Source organism: Beta vulgaris, chromosome 8 (assembly GCF_026745355.1).
Source record: "Beta vulgaris subsp. vulgaris cultivar EL10 chromosome 8, EL10.2, whole genome shotgun sequence".
In the NCBI taxonomy this organism is placed as follows: Eukaryota; Viridiplantae; Streptophyta; class Magnoliopsida; order Caryophyllales; family Amaranthaceae; genus Beta; species Beta vulgaris.
In genome coordinates, this window is record NC_079209.1 from 37,407,255 (window position 1) to 37,424,736 (window position 17,482).

The 17,482-nt window shown below is 36.0% G+C and overlaps 1 protein-coding gene across 2 annotated transcripts; it reads left to right on the top strand.

The window, feature by feature from the left end:
• Nucleotides 1-1,563: 1,563 nt before the first annotated feature.
• LOC104901398 (uncharacterized) lies at nucleotides 1,564-16,038 on the top strand. 2 transcript variants are annotated; one of them, XM_048634361.2, is made up of 8 exons: nucleotides 1,564-2,189; nucleotides 6,124-6,347; nucleotides 8,154-8,511; nucleotides 8,560-8,853; nucleotides 9,581-9,935; nucleotides 10,534-10,640; nucleotides 13,878-14,072; nucleotides 14,842-16,038. In XM_048634361.2, exons 1-8 carry the CDS (start codon nucleotides 1,998-2,000, stop codon nucleotides 15,430-15,432), a joined length of 2,316 nt encoding a protein of 771 aa, XP_048490318.1. In that variant the 5' UTR covers nucleotides 1,564-1,997; the 3' UTR covers nucleotides 15,433-16,038. The 2 variants fall into 2 exon arrangements, with proteins under 2 accessions (XP_048490318.1, XP_010687269.1); XM_010688967.4 differs by having other exon boundaries at nucleotides 1,565-2,189; nucleotides 8,154-8,853.
• Nucleotides 16,039-17,482: the final 1,444 nt, after the last annotated feature.

Here is a 17,482-nt window from a genome sequence, read left to right on the forward strand (position 1 = left end):
GAATCACCATTGTTGTATTTCGAAGGTTCCAAGTTATAAGTGCTTTGAGTTGACTATATTCATTTGGTTTGACACGTTTTACTATTTTTCGTTGCAAACTTATGACTAAGCTAAAACGCTTTTCAAACATGGCACTAATGCCTTGCTAATTCTCATGTTAATTGGGAAAGTGTTTTATAAATAGAGAGAATTATTGAAATGTTACATTTGGTGTTGAGTGAGACTATTCAACTTAAGGATTTCGAGGAGTCATCTAGATGATCATACAACATTGAGGGAGGAGACAATATGGCTCGGAGATCTAAGCGGGGGAAATGATCAAGGGGAAAGAGCAATGGAATTAATAAAGAGTCGATAAGGTAGAAATGGAGTGTTAGGAATGTGGAAGGAAAGATAATTATAGGAGACAATGCTAAAATTCCAAAGACATTAATAAGGGGAAGAAAAAGAAGGTGGAGGATTACGATAGTGATGAAGAGAGTGATGCTTTGACAAACTCCATAACGTAGTATGTTTCTGATGCTTTGGTGGTAAGCAATGCAAAGAGCTTAAGCTAAGGGTGCTTATCGCACGAGCCGAGCCCGAATAGCAGTGAGCTCAGCTCGAGCTCCTTTAGCTTTCCATGGGCTCGGCTGGGCTCGTGGGCTCGACGAGCTAGAGGGAGCTGAACTCGGCTCGAGCTCGTGAATGGTTTTTGCGGCTTGAGCCAGTTTTCAGGCTCGGCTCGAGTTCGAGCTCGATTACGGCCTCGATCTTTGCCAAGCTCAGCTCCGCTCGTCAATGAGACGAGCCCGATCTCGAGTCGAGTCACAACGAGTCGAGCTTTGACCGAGTTTTAATGAAGCCGAGCCCGATCAGTTCCCTTACAGGCTAGGCTCATTATCACCCCTGCTCAACTGATTAATGGATCTTGAATTTAGGTTCTTTGTTTTATTCTTCACCCTACCATGAGTTATTTCAACATTTGAGGTCTAAAAAGCTGGAAAAGGTGTACCTTGGAGATGATAGCTAACTTTATAAACTATTTCGAAACATATTCAAATTGACTCGATGTAACTCGAGATGAACCCATCTAAAGTTTTGAATAAATTTCAAACTCAAATAAAGTTGAAGAACTCTTTTTCGGTTTTAATAATTGATCTGAATATGTCTCGACCCAATTATGATCCGATCTATATATAATTGACTTGGCTTGAGAACAATGACTCAATCTGAATTTGACGTGAACAACAATCACGCCCAAACTTACCTCATAATAATCCGACTCAAACTTGAACAAACCCGAAATTGCCTGCCACAAACTTACTAAACCCGAATCGATACAACCTAGAAGACGAAATGTCATCCAACCTGACATTAACACAATGTATCATGAAAGGATAAACAACACGATCTGTCATGAACTGAACATGACCTGATTCCACCGAAACGATCCAAACATAAAACATACATTAACCCATCATAATGTGATCCATACATGATCTCAAACCCAACCTCTGATGAAACCCCACCCAAGTACTTGAACTGACACATCTAGGTGCAATTGGCCTCATTTTGTTCTTGCACTACCCTAAAGAAAAATGCTTAAATTGGAAAAGAACAATATTGTTGGGTGACCTAGAATGAGAATATCATAATATGCTTGATTTAAAAACGTTGCCGTGGTCTAAAACGCGCATACTTTAATTAATACCCAGAAAACGACCCACACCCAAATATATTTTATTTGCATTCCCCGCAAAAGTGTATAATCGTTTTCTTTTCTTTGTCATTATTATTCCTATAGTATAGCAAAAGTGCAAACAAATCAAATATACACACACAATTAAATAATACACTAATAATAAGAAAGAAAACCCCATCCAGAAGATTGCCAGTAAAAAAAACAGTTGAGAATTAGAATCAACAAGATTTCTGTATAGATGCTCAGACATTATTTCTATCACAAACATAAATTCTATAAAATTGGGTATATTTTGAAGGTTTTATGATAAGAAATGGTGATGATTTTGTTATTTCTGGGTTTCATACTTGGGGTTCTGGCAGTTATAGCTTTGGAAGGACTCGTGATTTTGTTTGTGATCCGGCGATTGACTCAGACAACTAAATCAACTGAATCGGTTCTGGTTAATTCTCCACAAAATACTCTTGATCCTGGGCAATCTCTTACTTCTCTATGCCAGAAACAGGTTTTTTTTATTGTATATTTATTGATTATGTTGGCAGTTAATTGAAATTATCTTGTGTAAATGTTGTAATTAGTTAACGGTGGAAATTTTGTGGGTATGATTATGTGGGTTATTATATGTTTAATTGACTGCTTCTTCAGTATTTACTTTGTTTTAGATTCTGGGTTTCATTTATTTTTGGAATGTGTTTGGAAATTTACATTGAATGTGGATTATGAATCTTAGTAAATTCTACTAGAGGAAAACGAACTGAAGGAAAAATTGTGGATGATGTAGGAGAATTAAAAAACGGAGAAATCTAATCATGCATTTCCAGTTATCCCTCTTTACTTGCCAAAAAATGGTTGACAATATAAATCAGTTGCCTTTTCAATTATTATTCGCACTAAATGACTAAATGAGTTGAAAGTAGTATTCTCCACAAAGTTTACTCATTTTTAGTTTTCCTTTGATTTTCACATTGAAGTGACTTTCATATGTAGTACAGTCTTTTGAATAGCCAACTGAAATAGGAAAATCATAATAAAGAACTTGCTTCTTCAGTATGTATCATTTACTTCACGAAAGATGGAAATTCTTTAGGAGTAACCATATTTTCTCTTTTTGGGCCCTTTGTTATGCTATTTTTATAACAGAGGTTGTTGGATAGAAATTGGTGAGATTGAGGAAGTAGTAAGAGTAAAAGGGATCTGCTTCTCATGTTGAGGTTGCTGATGAAAATCTAATGGAAGTGGCTGGAGGCATAGGTTTCTTGAATTGTGGTCGTGCTTCTTTTTAACAAGATAGAGTTTTTGTTTTCTTAATACTTGGGGATTAGCCGTGCTTATTGAAGCCCTAATAGGGTATTTTGTAGCTAGTTTCTTTATGATGCAAGTTTAGGAAGTAGGAGGGATGGCAGGAGATTGCTATTGGCATTTGTGTAGTTGGTCTATAAAAGGCTATCTTATAATCTGGTGTCTTTGGTGAGATAGAGTTGAGGCGTTCTTCTTGTGGGTGCTATTCTTAGGTTGTATTATGAGGCTTAGGTTAGATATGTTCCTCAAGGTTAAGTAGTGCTTTTATTTATGAAGAAGTAATGTATGGGGTGGAAAATTGTACTAAATTTCTATGATTTATGATTCAAATGGAAAGCATAAGACACCAAAAAAAGAGAGTTAATGAAGACAACAAGAGCCCTATATATATACAAACAACAACAACAAGAAAGTGTTAATCCTAAAATGATTTGGGGTTGCTAACATGCATCATGAGAAATCGTTTCTGCGACACAAGAAACAATAGAAGTACATGAATAAGAGTTCAGAGAAAGAGAAATGAGTGATTAAAAGTGAGAGGATGAAGTCGAGGGAAACCATAACGAACCAAAAACTCCGATTGAGGTGTTAAGAGAAAATTAAAGTATGGGAATATGAAAATAAAATTTGAGAAAATTATAAAGGAGAGGTAAAGAGAAAAACATATGTGGAAAAGAAATTGAAAGATTAGAAAAACTCCCAAAAGGAGAATAAAAAAAAATTAAGGGAAAAAGTTTGTGCAGTACAAGGACAAACATTAAAGAAATCAAATGGTGAAAAAACAAAATCAACTCTTGTCATGAGCATAAATTCTCTCCCGCCACTTCGCCTTATCCAATGCATATTTTCGTCATGCCGAACTCCGAAGTAAACTCATATCACTTTCAATCATCTTTTTCCAAGTTTTCTTAGATATACTCCTACCCCTTACCCTGTCATCACTTTTCTTAGATCTACTCCTAGTCTCCTACCCCTTACCCTCTCATCACTTTGCCACTCTTTAAGCTTTCTATGGTGCATCACGTGGTTTCCATCGAACATGTCCAAACCACCTCAAGCGTTTGCTCTCATCTTGTTCTTGGTAGAAGTAACTTAGTAACTTGTACCTTCTTCCTGATCATCTCATTTCTCACCGATCCTTTCTTGTATGTTCACACAATTAACGTAACATATGCGTCTTCGCTACATTCATCTTATCAATGTAACACTATTTAAAGGCCAACATTGTGTACCATATAACAATTCAAGTCTAGTAGTTGTGCGGTAGAAATTCTATTCAATTTGTGTGGCATGGCCGAATCAAATAAAAACCTTGTGGCTCTTCCACTTGAACCAACCATCTTTAGGTCTATGATATATGTCTTCATCCAATTCCCCGTCATTTTTGAATGATAGCTCCTAGTTATCGAAAGAAGTTAGAACCTTGGATTATCTTCCCATCTCATATAATTTCCCCAATTCTATGATATGTGCTAAGTATTATGTTTTATATTCTACTCTAGGAGTGTAAATGATGCGAGTGGAGTTCGAGTTTGGGCTAACTCGGTTTGACTCGTGAGATTTCGAGTCAAGCTCGAGTTGAGAGCTCACTCGAATTGAGTTTTGACTGAGTTAAGTCGAGTTTTGACCAAGTAGACCTCGAGTAGCTTGAAAGTGTCTTCGGTTAAAAGCAACCATAAAATATGTTGAATTTAGGTATTTTACTATAGATAATTGAGTATTCGAGCTTCTCACGAGTTTTGGAGTTGATAGTTGTTCTCGACTAGCCAACATTTCAAGTCGAGCTCGAGTTCGATTCGAGCTTTGATTGAGCTTTGACCGAGTCGATCTCGAGTAGCTCGCTAGTTGTCTCATCTCATTTACACCCCTTATCTACTCAACCTAAACCCTCGAGATTTCAAAGTTTGCCTACACAATTCCAATTTATCTTCCCCGCCTTCTTTGGAGTCATCAATGAGTACAATATCATGGCAAACATCATGCACCATGGTTTGACCCCGTCAATTCATGCATGACGATAGGAAAAAAAAGGGGCTAAGTGTAGAACCTTGATTAATCCAATCGTAACGGGGAACTCTTGAGTCTTCCCAACATTGGTTCGCACACTTGTGATAACTCCTTGATACATGTCCTTAATAATAGCCTTAAAAATGCACGTGATGTGTGCGAAATCATGTAGAATATTAAATCAATTGCTAGTTATATCTAATAAGTAAGGAACTTTTCAATTTTTTAATTAGTTTTTTCCACTAAATCATGTATTTTTAATTTTTTTTCAAAAATTTAGTTGAGAGCAAAGTAACTGACTGTGTTGTAAATTTTCATTGTTTTCTTTTCGTTGTGCTTTTTCTGTCTTTTTAATTTTTTAATTAAATAGGTAGTTACATCCCTTTTTATTTTTCTTTTTTCCTTTTTTTCGATTTTTTCGTGTCTCACCCCTAGTGCCATAATATAATAGAGATATTTCCTTGAAATTCATTTCCTTCTAGGCCCACCAAAGTTCTTCTCTCGGTACATTATCATATGCCTTCTTCAAATCAATAAAGACCATATGCAAATCCTTCTCCTTTTCTGATAGTTTTCCATTAGTTGTCTCATAAGATGGATTGCCTCCATAGTGGATCTTCCGAGCATAAAACCAAACTGATTCTCCTAGATCTCCATAGTCTCCTCAAACCTTGCTCAATCATTTATTCTCAAAGTTTAATTTGTAGTTTTTATATGTAAATGGTTGAGAAATTTGAAGTGGCCAAATTGGTGGAGGTTTGGGTTGTGGGATCCTTCTTTTGTTTTGACATACATGTATTCTACTTCGAGATACCGCGCTGTGGTACATAAAATATTGAACGAATGGACAAGGAGTGAAAATCTTTCTGCCAATCTAGTGTACACGAATAGGAGATTGCTCCTACTAGAAGAAGTTGCATGGCTATAATATAATGGGAAATTGGGAATTCACGAAAATAACTCTTGAAGTATTAAGTGAATGGATATTCATTGGTGATGGTCCCTGTAGCTAGATACTTGTCCTCTTTTTGTTATATATATCTAGATTACATCTCCTAGTGTTTTATTCTGGTCTGTTGCCTAATTTTAATTTTTGCCTTGCTTATTGCTGCTGGTGATGTCCATTGTTGCAGGGGTTTGTTTGGGTTCTGGAACCAGATAAACATCCTAAAGTCCCTGCTTCAGCTGAGCAAACTAGAAAGAAGGACATTTTAGAGGTTTCCCCCGTCCAGAAACATGCAGAAATTAAAGACCGTACGCTTATTCTGACTGAAGCAGATGGTTCCCTTGCAACAATAAAGCTGAAGGGTTGTTTAGTAGTTGCAGTTTCTGCTACAACCTTTCCTTCAAGAAAATGGTAAATTAAGCTCCAATTACGGATTAATATAATGCATTGTGATTTCTTCAGATCAGTTTTGCTATAGAATTTGTTTCCTTTGTATTCATTAGCTGTCCTGTCTTTCTCCGCCCCTCAAGGCACCCAGAAATAAAGGAACATAAAACGACTAACAAACATATGTTTGACGGAACAAGCATAGAAGTAGATAATGCCTTGAAGACTCGAGTCATTCCATAAACGAGGAATATAGAGGGAGCAGAATATATTGAGAGAGAGAGAGAGAACTAAAAAAAAAAATTTATTTGTGAAGTGTTAAAACGAGGTTAATTGTGGAAGAAGAACTAGTTATAATTTTAAGCATGAGGTCATGCATATATTTGGAAGCTTTGTCCACTGGAGAGTTCCAAATTTAAGATTCCTGGAGGCAATTTGATCCCAGATGCTTGATGTGGTGCTTTGTCCTACTCAACTCATGTATTTGTTTTTAGTTTTTTACTTGTAAGTTAGTTTTTTCTGGTTTTATGGGTTTGGGGGGGAGGGAGGGGGATCCTATATTGTTTAAGATGTTAAAGATTTACTATTCTTTGGCTTTAGGATTATATTGCCTAAATTAAACTGGTGATAGTCATGACATACTAGATCATTGGCTAACTTTATACAACCCCTTCGGCATCGTAGAGGAAAGGTTGCTTATATATTTTTCTTTTCTCTCTAGTATAGGGGTCTCTTTAAGGGTATTGAAATGTTGAAGTATGCTGTATTTCATAGTGTCACATATGATTCTGAGCATAAATATAATTGAATGACATACTTATGGAATATCGACTTTCGTGATTGTTCACGAACCCTTAGACTTGCACCTACTCCCAAGGGAACTAGAGTTTCTAGTAGTTTTTTTGTAAAATATTGTTTAACGGCCTTCAATGGGATTTTGTGTTTTATTGATGATAAGAAGAAAAATATTTTTATGATGAGAAAGAATACAATCAAGGACAAGGCTTTTCACAATAACAACAAAAGGACAATGAAACGACCCCTCATTTAGAAATCCTTGTATGCACCCCCTCCATCTTTTTTTAGTGGAATATACCACCTCCTTTTAATTGATACTTCCTATGTTCCATAATCCATGTAATACTTGAAATTTTATGGTCTTCACTACACTACTTTGACCAATAATATGTTCAATCATGTATTAAGAAAAATTATGAGAAGTTTATATTCAAAAGCTATACACTGAGATGAATCTAGCAAGATCCCGCATGACTATTTTGTTTCTTATGTAATAGTGATTATTCGTAGTTGAAGTTATAAATTTTGACCTTAAAAGTTGAAGTGTTGCCAGAATTATGGAGCAAAGGAAGAATTTAAGTGGAAAATTTCTAGCTCTTAGTGCCTGAGTGCTAGGATTGTTGAGCTCAACTCCATTTTTAAATAAATGTGCTTACAGTTCTACGTGATATATTGAAGGAAGCACCAAGAACCTTTCATATCCATTGCATCATGGTTCCCGATACCTCCACCCATCGATTCTTTTATGTTCTGGCCCCTTTTAATTGAGTCTTCATGTAACCAAAAGTTGGTCGTGTGAATAAAATAATTGTGCTTTACCCTGATCCGGAAAAGTAACACCTATAATGCCCTAATAACTACACACATATGTGCAAATGAGAGACAAATTTTATTTAAATAATTATGGAATAAACCCCTATATCCTATCTAACGGTCACATAATTCTCTATTTTTCATAGATACATGTTAACATTTCGAAGCAGAAAGAGAAGATACAATTAGTAGTTTGAGCTTTGACAATAATTTTTTCAGGGCAAAACGTTTCCCAATCAAAGTAGAAAGCAAGAATACGGCTTTGTACCAAGGGAGCAAAGTGTTTCTTATATATGCAGAAACCTCCTCGGAGAAGGAATCTTGGTGCAGAGCTCTTCGCCTAGCTTCATTGGATGATAAAGAAAGAATACTCTGGTTTTCTAAATTAAGTCAAGAGTTTCGAGGCTATTTAAAATCTTTAAGTGAAGGATATCCTTTTCTTATCAAACCCTCAATGGGCTATCAATTAGGGCTTTTGGATAAGGCTAATCGGCTTGATGATCCCCCATCAAAAGTTCGTCAGTTTTGGAGAAAGCTTTCCAAGAAGGGTCCTTTGTCAAGTCTTGATGAGAAAAAGGTTGCTGATAAATCTCAGGGTCCTTTGTCAAGTCTTGATGAGAAAAAGGTTGCTGATAAATCTCATGTTCTCCAAGATCCTGTTTCTGTTCCAAGTACTACAAAGACAACTATTCCGGGGAAGATGCGAAATGAATGTGACGAAGACAGCTCTTCTGTTTCTTCTACCGCATCTGCTCGCTCAGGGGCCTCAACTTATGGGTGTGAGGTATCCGATGCAGATACTGCTGAGAAATTTGTTGTTGATGAGGGCACACTCTGCTGGAACTTACTGGTCTCGCGGTTGTTTTTTGATGCCAAGAGCAATGTACATATTAAAACTGCTTTGAAGGCTCGGATTCAGGTTCTTCTAGCTTTTGATTCTGACCTATCTTTTCTAAGGATTAACATTCTGTCATGGCATGTCTGGACATTGTTTGTCTTTTAAAAATTATTTGAGTACTTTCAGCTTTGATGCTGCATTTGAGAGGAACCTAGAGAACTGAGTTCTGTAAGTTATGATAGGTCTATGAATTTGGCCCATTCTTGATTTCTCATATGCCCTCGTCTATCAGCTATCTGTAACATTGTACTCTCCGTTTTCCAAAGAAGCGACTGTTTTCCCCTTCTTTATTTTCTTTCATAGTTTGATTGTTGGCATTCTAAGTAAGGGAGACATGGGCATTTTCAAGGCTAAAGCTTTGTGGCGGGAAGGTATCCCATCTACACTTATGTGACTTGTATAGTTAGTCGAGAGGTTGAAAGTTAATGAGTGTAAATGATGTGCTACCTGTTCTTCAAAATAACTGTATTACTTAGAGATTAGGAGTTGAATTCATGGTTAAGAACCGAAGGTGCTATGAGAGGATTAATTCTAAGCTGAAAAGGAAAATGGACATTTATTTATAGATTTTTATAGTTATGAAGTTGAGATCCTTTGTGGAGTAATATTGACATAGCTAACATATATTTGTATCATACGTAAAAATTAGCTGCATTTTATGAACTTCATTTTCTCTCTCTTTTCGGTAATTGCTAACTTGATAGCGTTAATTGACCCAGTTTTCTTATATTTGTGTATGATGTACCAGCGATCACTGTCAAACATGAGAATTCCCTCTTATATTGGTGAAGTGACTTGTACGGATATAGATCCTGGCAACTTGCCCCCGTATATCCATGGGATGAGGGCTGTTCCTACTGACATGAATGATATTTGGGCTATCGAAATGGACATAGAGTATTCTGGTGGAGCTGTTCTATGTATTGAAACCAGACTTGAAGTGCCTGAACTAGATTCTCAGAACAGCACAGTTGAATCGAGCTCTGTTGGGGAGGCAACAACTGATATTTTGGAGGAATTTGAGCAAATGCAAGAAGATCTGAAGCTTTCTGACGGGAAAAATGATTCTTCAGAGCAAAAGGACACAGAAGATCTTAAACTTGGTGAGTTATGTTTTCTAAATCTTTTTAAGGAAAAGCAAAAATTGTGGTAAAACTACATTTATTTTATATTATGCAAAAATTTACCTTTGATTTTTGTTTTTTATGCAACTAGTTTATTGTGCAATTAACACTATCATCCAACATTTTTTATCAACTTCAAGTTCTATGTATAGGTCCATAACCAGTTCATTCCCATTTCTCCCTCACCTCCATGCAAATTAGATCATTGGGTTTTTTTAACTTGGGCAAAACATCCTGAGACAATGCTAAAAGCTTTTACAACATCTTTTTGCTACTTAATTTTCCAAGACCACATTATGGTGTAGCCATAAAGCTCATTGATCATAGTTCTTATGAACATAGGAATCTAATGTAAATCAAATGTGACAAATTTTTTTAATGATTCAATAGTATTGGTGACCTACAATTCTATTGGCACATTACCTGGTTCTACTTTTATTCTAATTTTAGTATGTGTTACTTCTTCAAAAAAAAAATTTTAGAAGTCACTCCAGGTGACTGAAACCAAGTTTAGATGTTAACTCACCCTTGTTGTGTTCTCTTTTGCTTCTCTCCTCTTCCTATTGATAATTTTCAGAAATGCTGAGAAGCTCCGGCATAGGTGTACCCGCTGCAAGTTCAGGTTCTGGTTCTGGTTCAAGGTGGAAGTCTATTTTGAATTCAGTTGCCAAGCATGTGTCTCAGGTCTGCTAGCTAGTAAATGCTTGACTTGCTTATTAAGATATTGATCTCATGAGTTACTCTGTTTTATTAATACATTGGTTTAATGAGTTGCACCATTTGATATCACTAGTTGTTGGTCCTGGTAATTTAATAAGGATGTATAGTTGGGAGTTGACATTTTGTCTCAAGCACAAGTAATAGTTTAGTGGTAAATCATGAAATTATAAAGTAAGAGGTCATGGACTCAAGATCTCTTACACAAACTTTTTAAACTTTTTCTAAGGGAATGCCATGTTAGCCATGTCGGAGACAAAGCGGCGCCATATCGGTGTATGAGGACACATGAAAGCATACAGTGTGCCAAAACGGTTTATAGCTACATAGATAGTGTGTGTTTTTGTGATGCTAATGAATGGATTACATATTCTTATCAGCTCTAGAATTACCATGTTTTTCATCTTTCAGCAGGTTTTCTTGTTATGTATATTGCTGCATATGCTTTTATGCATGAACTGTATTAGTGGTTCTCAGATTTGAGAAACCTGGAAGCCGCTAATTTATATAGTTGATAAGTCATTTCATCTGCACCTTTTCATCAAGATTAACCTGCAAATATGTTGGAATTTGTTATATGCGAGGTGCATCCCTCTTCCTGCTGCACATTCGTGCGCTGTTTCCCTTTTAGCTCGGGGGTTAACACAAATGGGGCCCCTCTAGCTGGGGGAAGAGAGTTGGGTTTGTCAAGTTGCTAAGTTTGCACCGATAGTCGAAAGCAAGTAAGATAGTCTTCTTACTTTTACTGAGGTTTGACATTTTCTGATCCGGTGTGGATGATGAGATCTTAATAAGTTCGTGAAACTAGGTGAAGAGAAAGAAGCCTTAGTTTCTTTTATGCAAGAACAGCCACATCCATCTTCTGCATGCTGAATATAACCTGTATTCCTGTTTTCACTCCCTGGAGTTCTTTTTTCAATATCGGGATGGCAGTAATTAATCGTTTAAGGCTTAAAGGAAGGCACATAGTCCTTAGTGTCTTTGACTAACTTCAGAGAAAAGGAAGCCATTCCTTTTTGTCCGATTCATGTAGTCCTTACTCCTTAGTATCAAATTGAAAATGAAAAACATAATTAATGGATAAGATTTCTCGCAGGAGACTAATTGAGGACTTGATACGGAAGCAATGTCTTCTCAGAGAACTCCATTTCTCTGTATTTGCCTGCTCGAATCCATAAGTCGTGGATATATAATCACTAAAGGCTGAACCACCCCTCCTTTCTTTTGTCTCAGTACTTTTCCTCATTGTATTTTTATTAAGGTTCAAGAAGTAGAATTGAACAAGACAGAATTGGTTTAGCTCAGTAGTGTATTGTCTGAAGAGAAAGAAATAGAATTGATTGTACTCAAGACATGCCTAAATGACTAGGAGGACAATGTGAAAGAGAGGGTGTACTGGTTTACTTTTTAGTCTATTTTCTTCAAAAATTGAGAGGAAATGATCAATTTGCTCCTGTATGTATAAAGGCATTCTGCAGCCAGGTTCTTGAAATGTATATCTTTGCATGGTGCAGTTGTTTCGAGAATGAGGAAGTGGAGGGATGGTAAGCCCTTCCATTCTTCGCCCAAAGGTTCTGGGTCCTATTCTCATCAAGGGAGGTTTGTGGGGGGAGGGGGGGGGGGGGGGGGGATTTTGGGTAAGTTGTACTTTGGTGCCCTGTGAGAGGGCATTAATGTAATTTATCTTTCCAATTTATCTTTACAAGGATGGTGCTATCGTTTTAGAATATTTGAGTTTTGGTTCCTGTTACTTGGGGTTTTACTCCAATTAAAACCATATTCCCTTGTGGCCAAATTTAAGTACATCACAACTATCGCCCACCCCTCCGATCTCTGGCATAATTGTATACAATTATTATTGTTGCCATATGTTTTAATCACTACTTAGAGACTGCATTGGTATCTCTGCTAACCTGGCCGAGCCAGCTCATCTTTTAGTTCCCCCTTTTCCTTCTCTTGCTTTTCTCTGTTTACCTTCTTCAGTATATGATCCAGTTTGTGATTACTTGCATACCCTGGTAAAACTCAACACAGATTGCTCCCCATCCCCTTTATTGCCAGTTCGTTCATTGAGTAGCCTGTATGGGATTGACCTACCGCCAATATCACATACCCTGCAGAGTTGGATTACAAGGAAGCATGCTATGTAGTCAGATTCTTCGACCTTTGTAGTCATATTATTTAGCAAATTCTGAAGTATGTTGTTTACTCTGTAGCAACAGTTTGTTGCCGAGGTTTCAATGCTGGAACTATTTGTAGCACTCTGAATTGAGTGAGTGAGTGAGTGAGTGTTACATAATTATTGAAATAATTCTTTTGGTTGCCTAATGGACTAATCACCGAAGTTAAGCATTCTGCTCTTGTAAATCCATAATGTGGAAGTCCGAAAGCTTTTGCTCTACCCAAATAGCAAATTTTGTTGGTTATTATAGTGATAAAAATCAGCAGCCTTTATGGATCGTAGTTCTCAGAATGATAGTTATCAAGAGTGGATATATACAATTATATACACATAGAGAGACAGAGAGAGGGGGACGGAGTAGGATCCAATGAAAATGAGGGTTAAGGTGATAACTGAAATCGGTTTTTTTTGCTCATTTTACATTTTTTTGTTCATTTTAAATTTTTTGCTCATTTTAAGAAACTTTTGCTCATTTTACGGATTTTGCTAATTTTATGTTGTTGTCTTAGCTTTCAGCATAAGGAATGGTTTTTTTTAATATATATATAATTATATATATAGGGGCAAGATTACTTGAGAATTCTCCTTACCTGAAAAATGAGAATGAATCTCAACCACACGATTGGATTAGAGTTACAACACTTGTTCATTGGAGTTATACCCCCTAAAAAATTTTGAGCTCAAAATATATTTTTTTTTTAGTACTTTTTTTGGAGTTGCATCACTTTTTCATTAGAGTTACATCACTTATTCATAAGAGTTATAGCGCGTAAAATTCATTCTCATTTCTCATGTAAGTATGCATTCTCATATGAACTCACTTCTATGTGTGTGTGTATATATATAAGTTGTGCGGTTGTAATTATTTATTTTATTGTTGTGTAATTTTGTGTGTATATATATGTATATTTTGTACAACTGCATGGTCATAATGTTGTTCTGAAGTACACTTTCTTGTATTTTTTGTATTATATATGCACAATGTTTTATAATAATTCAATGGAAATTGTTTATAAATGAAGGTACCGCTTACATTGACTATAAGGGTGGCAACATTGAGAGGAACAATCCAGTTGCACATGAAGCCGCCGCCTTCTGATCAGATTTGGTTTGGTTTCACCTGCATGCCTGATATAGAATTCCAGCTGGAATCCTCTGTCAAGGACCACAAACTCACCAGTGGACGTGTAGCTTCATTTTTGATAAATCGGTTTAAGGTGAGAAATAGATGTTTCATCTTTAGTTCTTATTGATCTCATAAATATTCAGACTTGTTAGACTAGACTTTTGATGACAGGCTGCCATTTTCCATGGATTTAATTTCCATTGACTTATTCATACTTCTATAATATGTACTGCAATTATAATATAGCTGATAGAACGTCTTCTATGTCTTGAGTGCCCATTTGGCCCAGTTTTAAAAATTGTTTTTCATCATTGGGAGCTGAAACAAGGCTTACCAGTGGTATTTGCAAAAGTAGTTCAAGGATCCCAAATTACCTCCCAGGCCTTATGCTTCAAGTTCAATAAGAATTTCTTTTGTGTTTAGTGAAAGACAGTGACTTTGTAAAAGAGTCATTAGCGACCCCCTCGATGAAGTCCTTATATCTATGCGGTATACTTTTGTATAAACCTCCACTCTTTGTCCCACTGATTGTGCTCGTCGGGAATAATCCTAATCTGATGCTTGGCGCCGGGATGAGCTTTATCAGTTAGAAGACTTATTTTGCTTTTAGGCCGATAATAAACAAGCAAAAGGAAATCTCAATTCTCAAAAGTCCTGTCTTGTGGTCCTTTCTAGTTATAACTAATTTGAAATCAGATATGTCCATGACTTCTAAAACATGCTTATATTTCTTGAAAGTCATATTCTCATAATAGTTAACAATAGTGGCTACCTGAAAAAGAGATGAATGAGCAGGCTTGGAAGAATAGTAGGGTGGTGGATTCGGCTTGTATTTTGCTGATCTTATTGTTATAATACAGGCATCTATACGGGATACATTAGTGCTCCCAAATTCAGAAAGTGTGGGTGTTTCGTGGATGTTAGGAGAGAAAGATGATTGGGTCCCGCGTAATGCTGCTCCTTTGATGTGGCTGAATCGAGAAGCGCCTTCTGATACTTCTTATGAAGTGTCTAGGGACAAAAGAACAGAAGACCGGGATCTAGAGAGCAAGCAAGTGAAGCAGAGAAAAGTTGATTTTGTAAAGCAACCTATAAATGAAGATAGTGGTCATATTGCTTCTTCCACAACCTTTAGCAGAAGTTATTCTGAAAACAATGTCCCTTCGCAGGATTTGAAAGTGCCTTTGCTGCAGATTGAGCAAGCACGACATATGAGTATACAGAGGAAACAAGAGAATCCTGAATGTCAATCACCTTCTACTTCTAGGTACGTAAGCTTAAGAGAAGAATCGAATAATCTTGAAGATGATGATTTAAAGCCTAAGAAACCGGTGGGAAGAAAAGCTAGGATGTTTGACTTGGGGAAAAAAATGGGTGAGAAACTTGAAGAGAAAAGACGCCATATCGAAGAAAAGAGTAGGAATATTGTTGAAAAGATGCGAGGGCCATGATGTTATTGTTGGCTGAAGATTATGATTTATTCTATCTAAGCAGCGCATTCTTCTATGGTTGATTCACTCAATTTTTTTGTTTCCTATTTTCTCGGATTCATGAAAAGAGGACTGTGCTGTCTCCAGTCTACGATAATCATGTAAAGTCTTTGTTCTGGTGTATAAATCTGTGAATGAGAAACTATTTATTGGCGAGCAGGAAGTAGCAAGATGGCTTCAAAAACTAACAATTTTAAGTTTGAAGGAGAATATAATGAATACCGGATTAGACTCGGTCCATGGAGTATTTGATTGTTGCTCCGGAGCATAGTAATACTGTAGGGAGCTGGGAGCATGTTCATCTGCTTTCTGCACCATGTTCCCTTATTTCAAGGAAGAAAAACAAAAATTCTAGTATAACTTCCAGTTACTGTGCTGATTAATACCGAGTTCTTTACATATTTGTTTTTTCGGTAATATATAGGATGCTGATGGGGCATAATAAAACATAATACCTCTTATTATAATATATGTAACTATAAAGACATAAAAATCTTTTGATCTCTGATACTTTTATTAATGTAATAACATTTTTTTAGCTCAATTTCATTGACATTGTTATTTTTATCCCTAATTTCTTGCAACTAATTTTCAAAACAATTTATCATACTATAACATCTATTTTTCAATTTCACATAGAAAAAAAATTATGAAAAACTAATAAAATCAATTATGAAACTTATGAGTAATAATATATTTGATAATTATAACTCCGCGGGGCAACGCGGGCTAAGAGCTATAAAAACGCGATCTTGCCTAAGTAACCAACTTAAATCCAACCTGAACTCAACCTAGGAAAACCTTGATTTGCACTCCACCAGAACTAAATCAAAGGCGAAACCGGACTTGGGCAGGGGCAGGGGCCAAGCAATGTCACATGGTACAAGATCTAGGCTTTTAAATACTTTAGATATAAGGGTTGGGATTTTTAAAAAATAAGAAATCAAAATTGAAATCATGATCACAACCCTCTCATTATTCATCACGATATATTCCATTTCCCCATATTTCTTTTCTCTCTCTTCATTTCCTCCTTCTCTCTCCTCTTTCATCGATCAATGATGGAATCACCACTACCAACATACAGCAACTGTCGTGCCACTGTTTCACCGTCACTCGTCATGATTCTCTCTCCTCCTTCTGATAGGCGCGGTGATTCAGATTTTCAATCTTTCTCTCTCCTCTCACTTTAGATTTGGCCACAATCATCACTGAAAACTCGTGATTTCGCCTTCTAATCTGCCGGTGATTTGTGCTCCGGTAGCTTGCTAGTGTCAGTGACTTATTTCGCTATGATTTTGTCAGAGAATTAGTGATTTTTTCTTCAATTTTCGCGGCTCAACGCTTCTGGAACTCCTTAATGTCAATCGATTTTGGTATTGATTGACATATATTAGAATTAATTATCGTTTACTATGGAATTCTTTTAGTATTGATTGAAATTTTTGGTATTCCACATTAATATCATTTCAATTATAGTCACACTATCACCATACATGATCGATGTATGCAAAATGAATATCATGTTCTACATTAATGTATATCATGTTCTAAAATAATGAGCAACATGTTCTAAAACGATGTACATCATGTTTTGACCTAAATCTCTATATGTTCTCATATAAGGACTCACTCTCACCAGATCTTGGCGCTATATATATATATATATATATATATATATAAGGAATGAGAATGAATCTCAACCACACGATTGAATTAGAGTTACAACACTTGTTCATTAGAGTTATACCTTCGAAAAAACTTTTTGAGCCCAAAATGTTTTTAAAAAAAAATTCTAATTTTTTTTTTTTTTTGGAGTTACATCACTTTTTCATTAATTATATCACTTTTTCATTAGAGTTACATCACTTGTTCATTAAAGTTATAGCACGTAAAATCCATTTTTATTTCTTATGCTATAATCCCCCATAATTTTAAAGGATTTTATAAATATATTTAAGTATATATATATAATTATTATATATATATATATATATATATATATATATAT

Excerpts from the sequence above, each read along its gene's own strand:
- LOC104901398 (XM_010688967.4), top strand. The coding sequence starts at position 1,998 with ATGGTGATGATTTTGTTATTTCTGGGTTTCATACTTGGGGTTCTGGCA. Across the intron at positions 9,936-10,533 it reads CACAGAAGATCTTAAACTTG|AAATGCTGAGAAGCTCCGGC; the intron begins GTGAGTTATGTT and ends GATAATTTTCAG. Across the intron at positions 10,641-13,877 it reads TTGCCAAGCATGTGTCTCAG|GTACCGCTTACATTGACTAT; the intron begins GTCTGCTAGCTA and ends TTATAAATGAAG.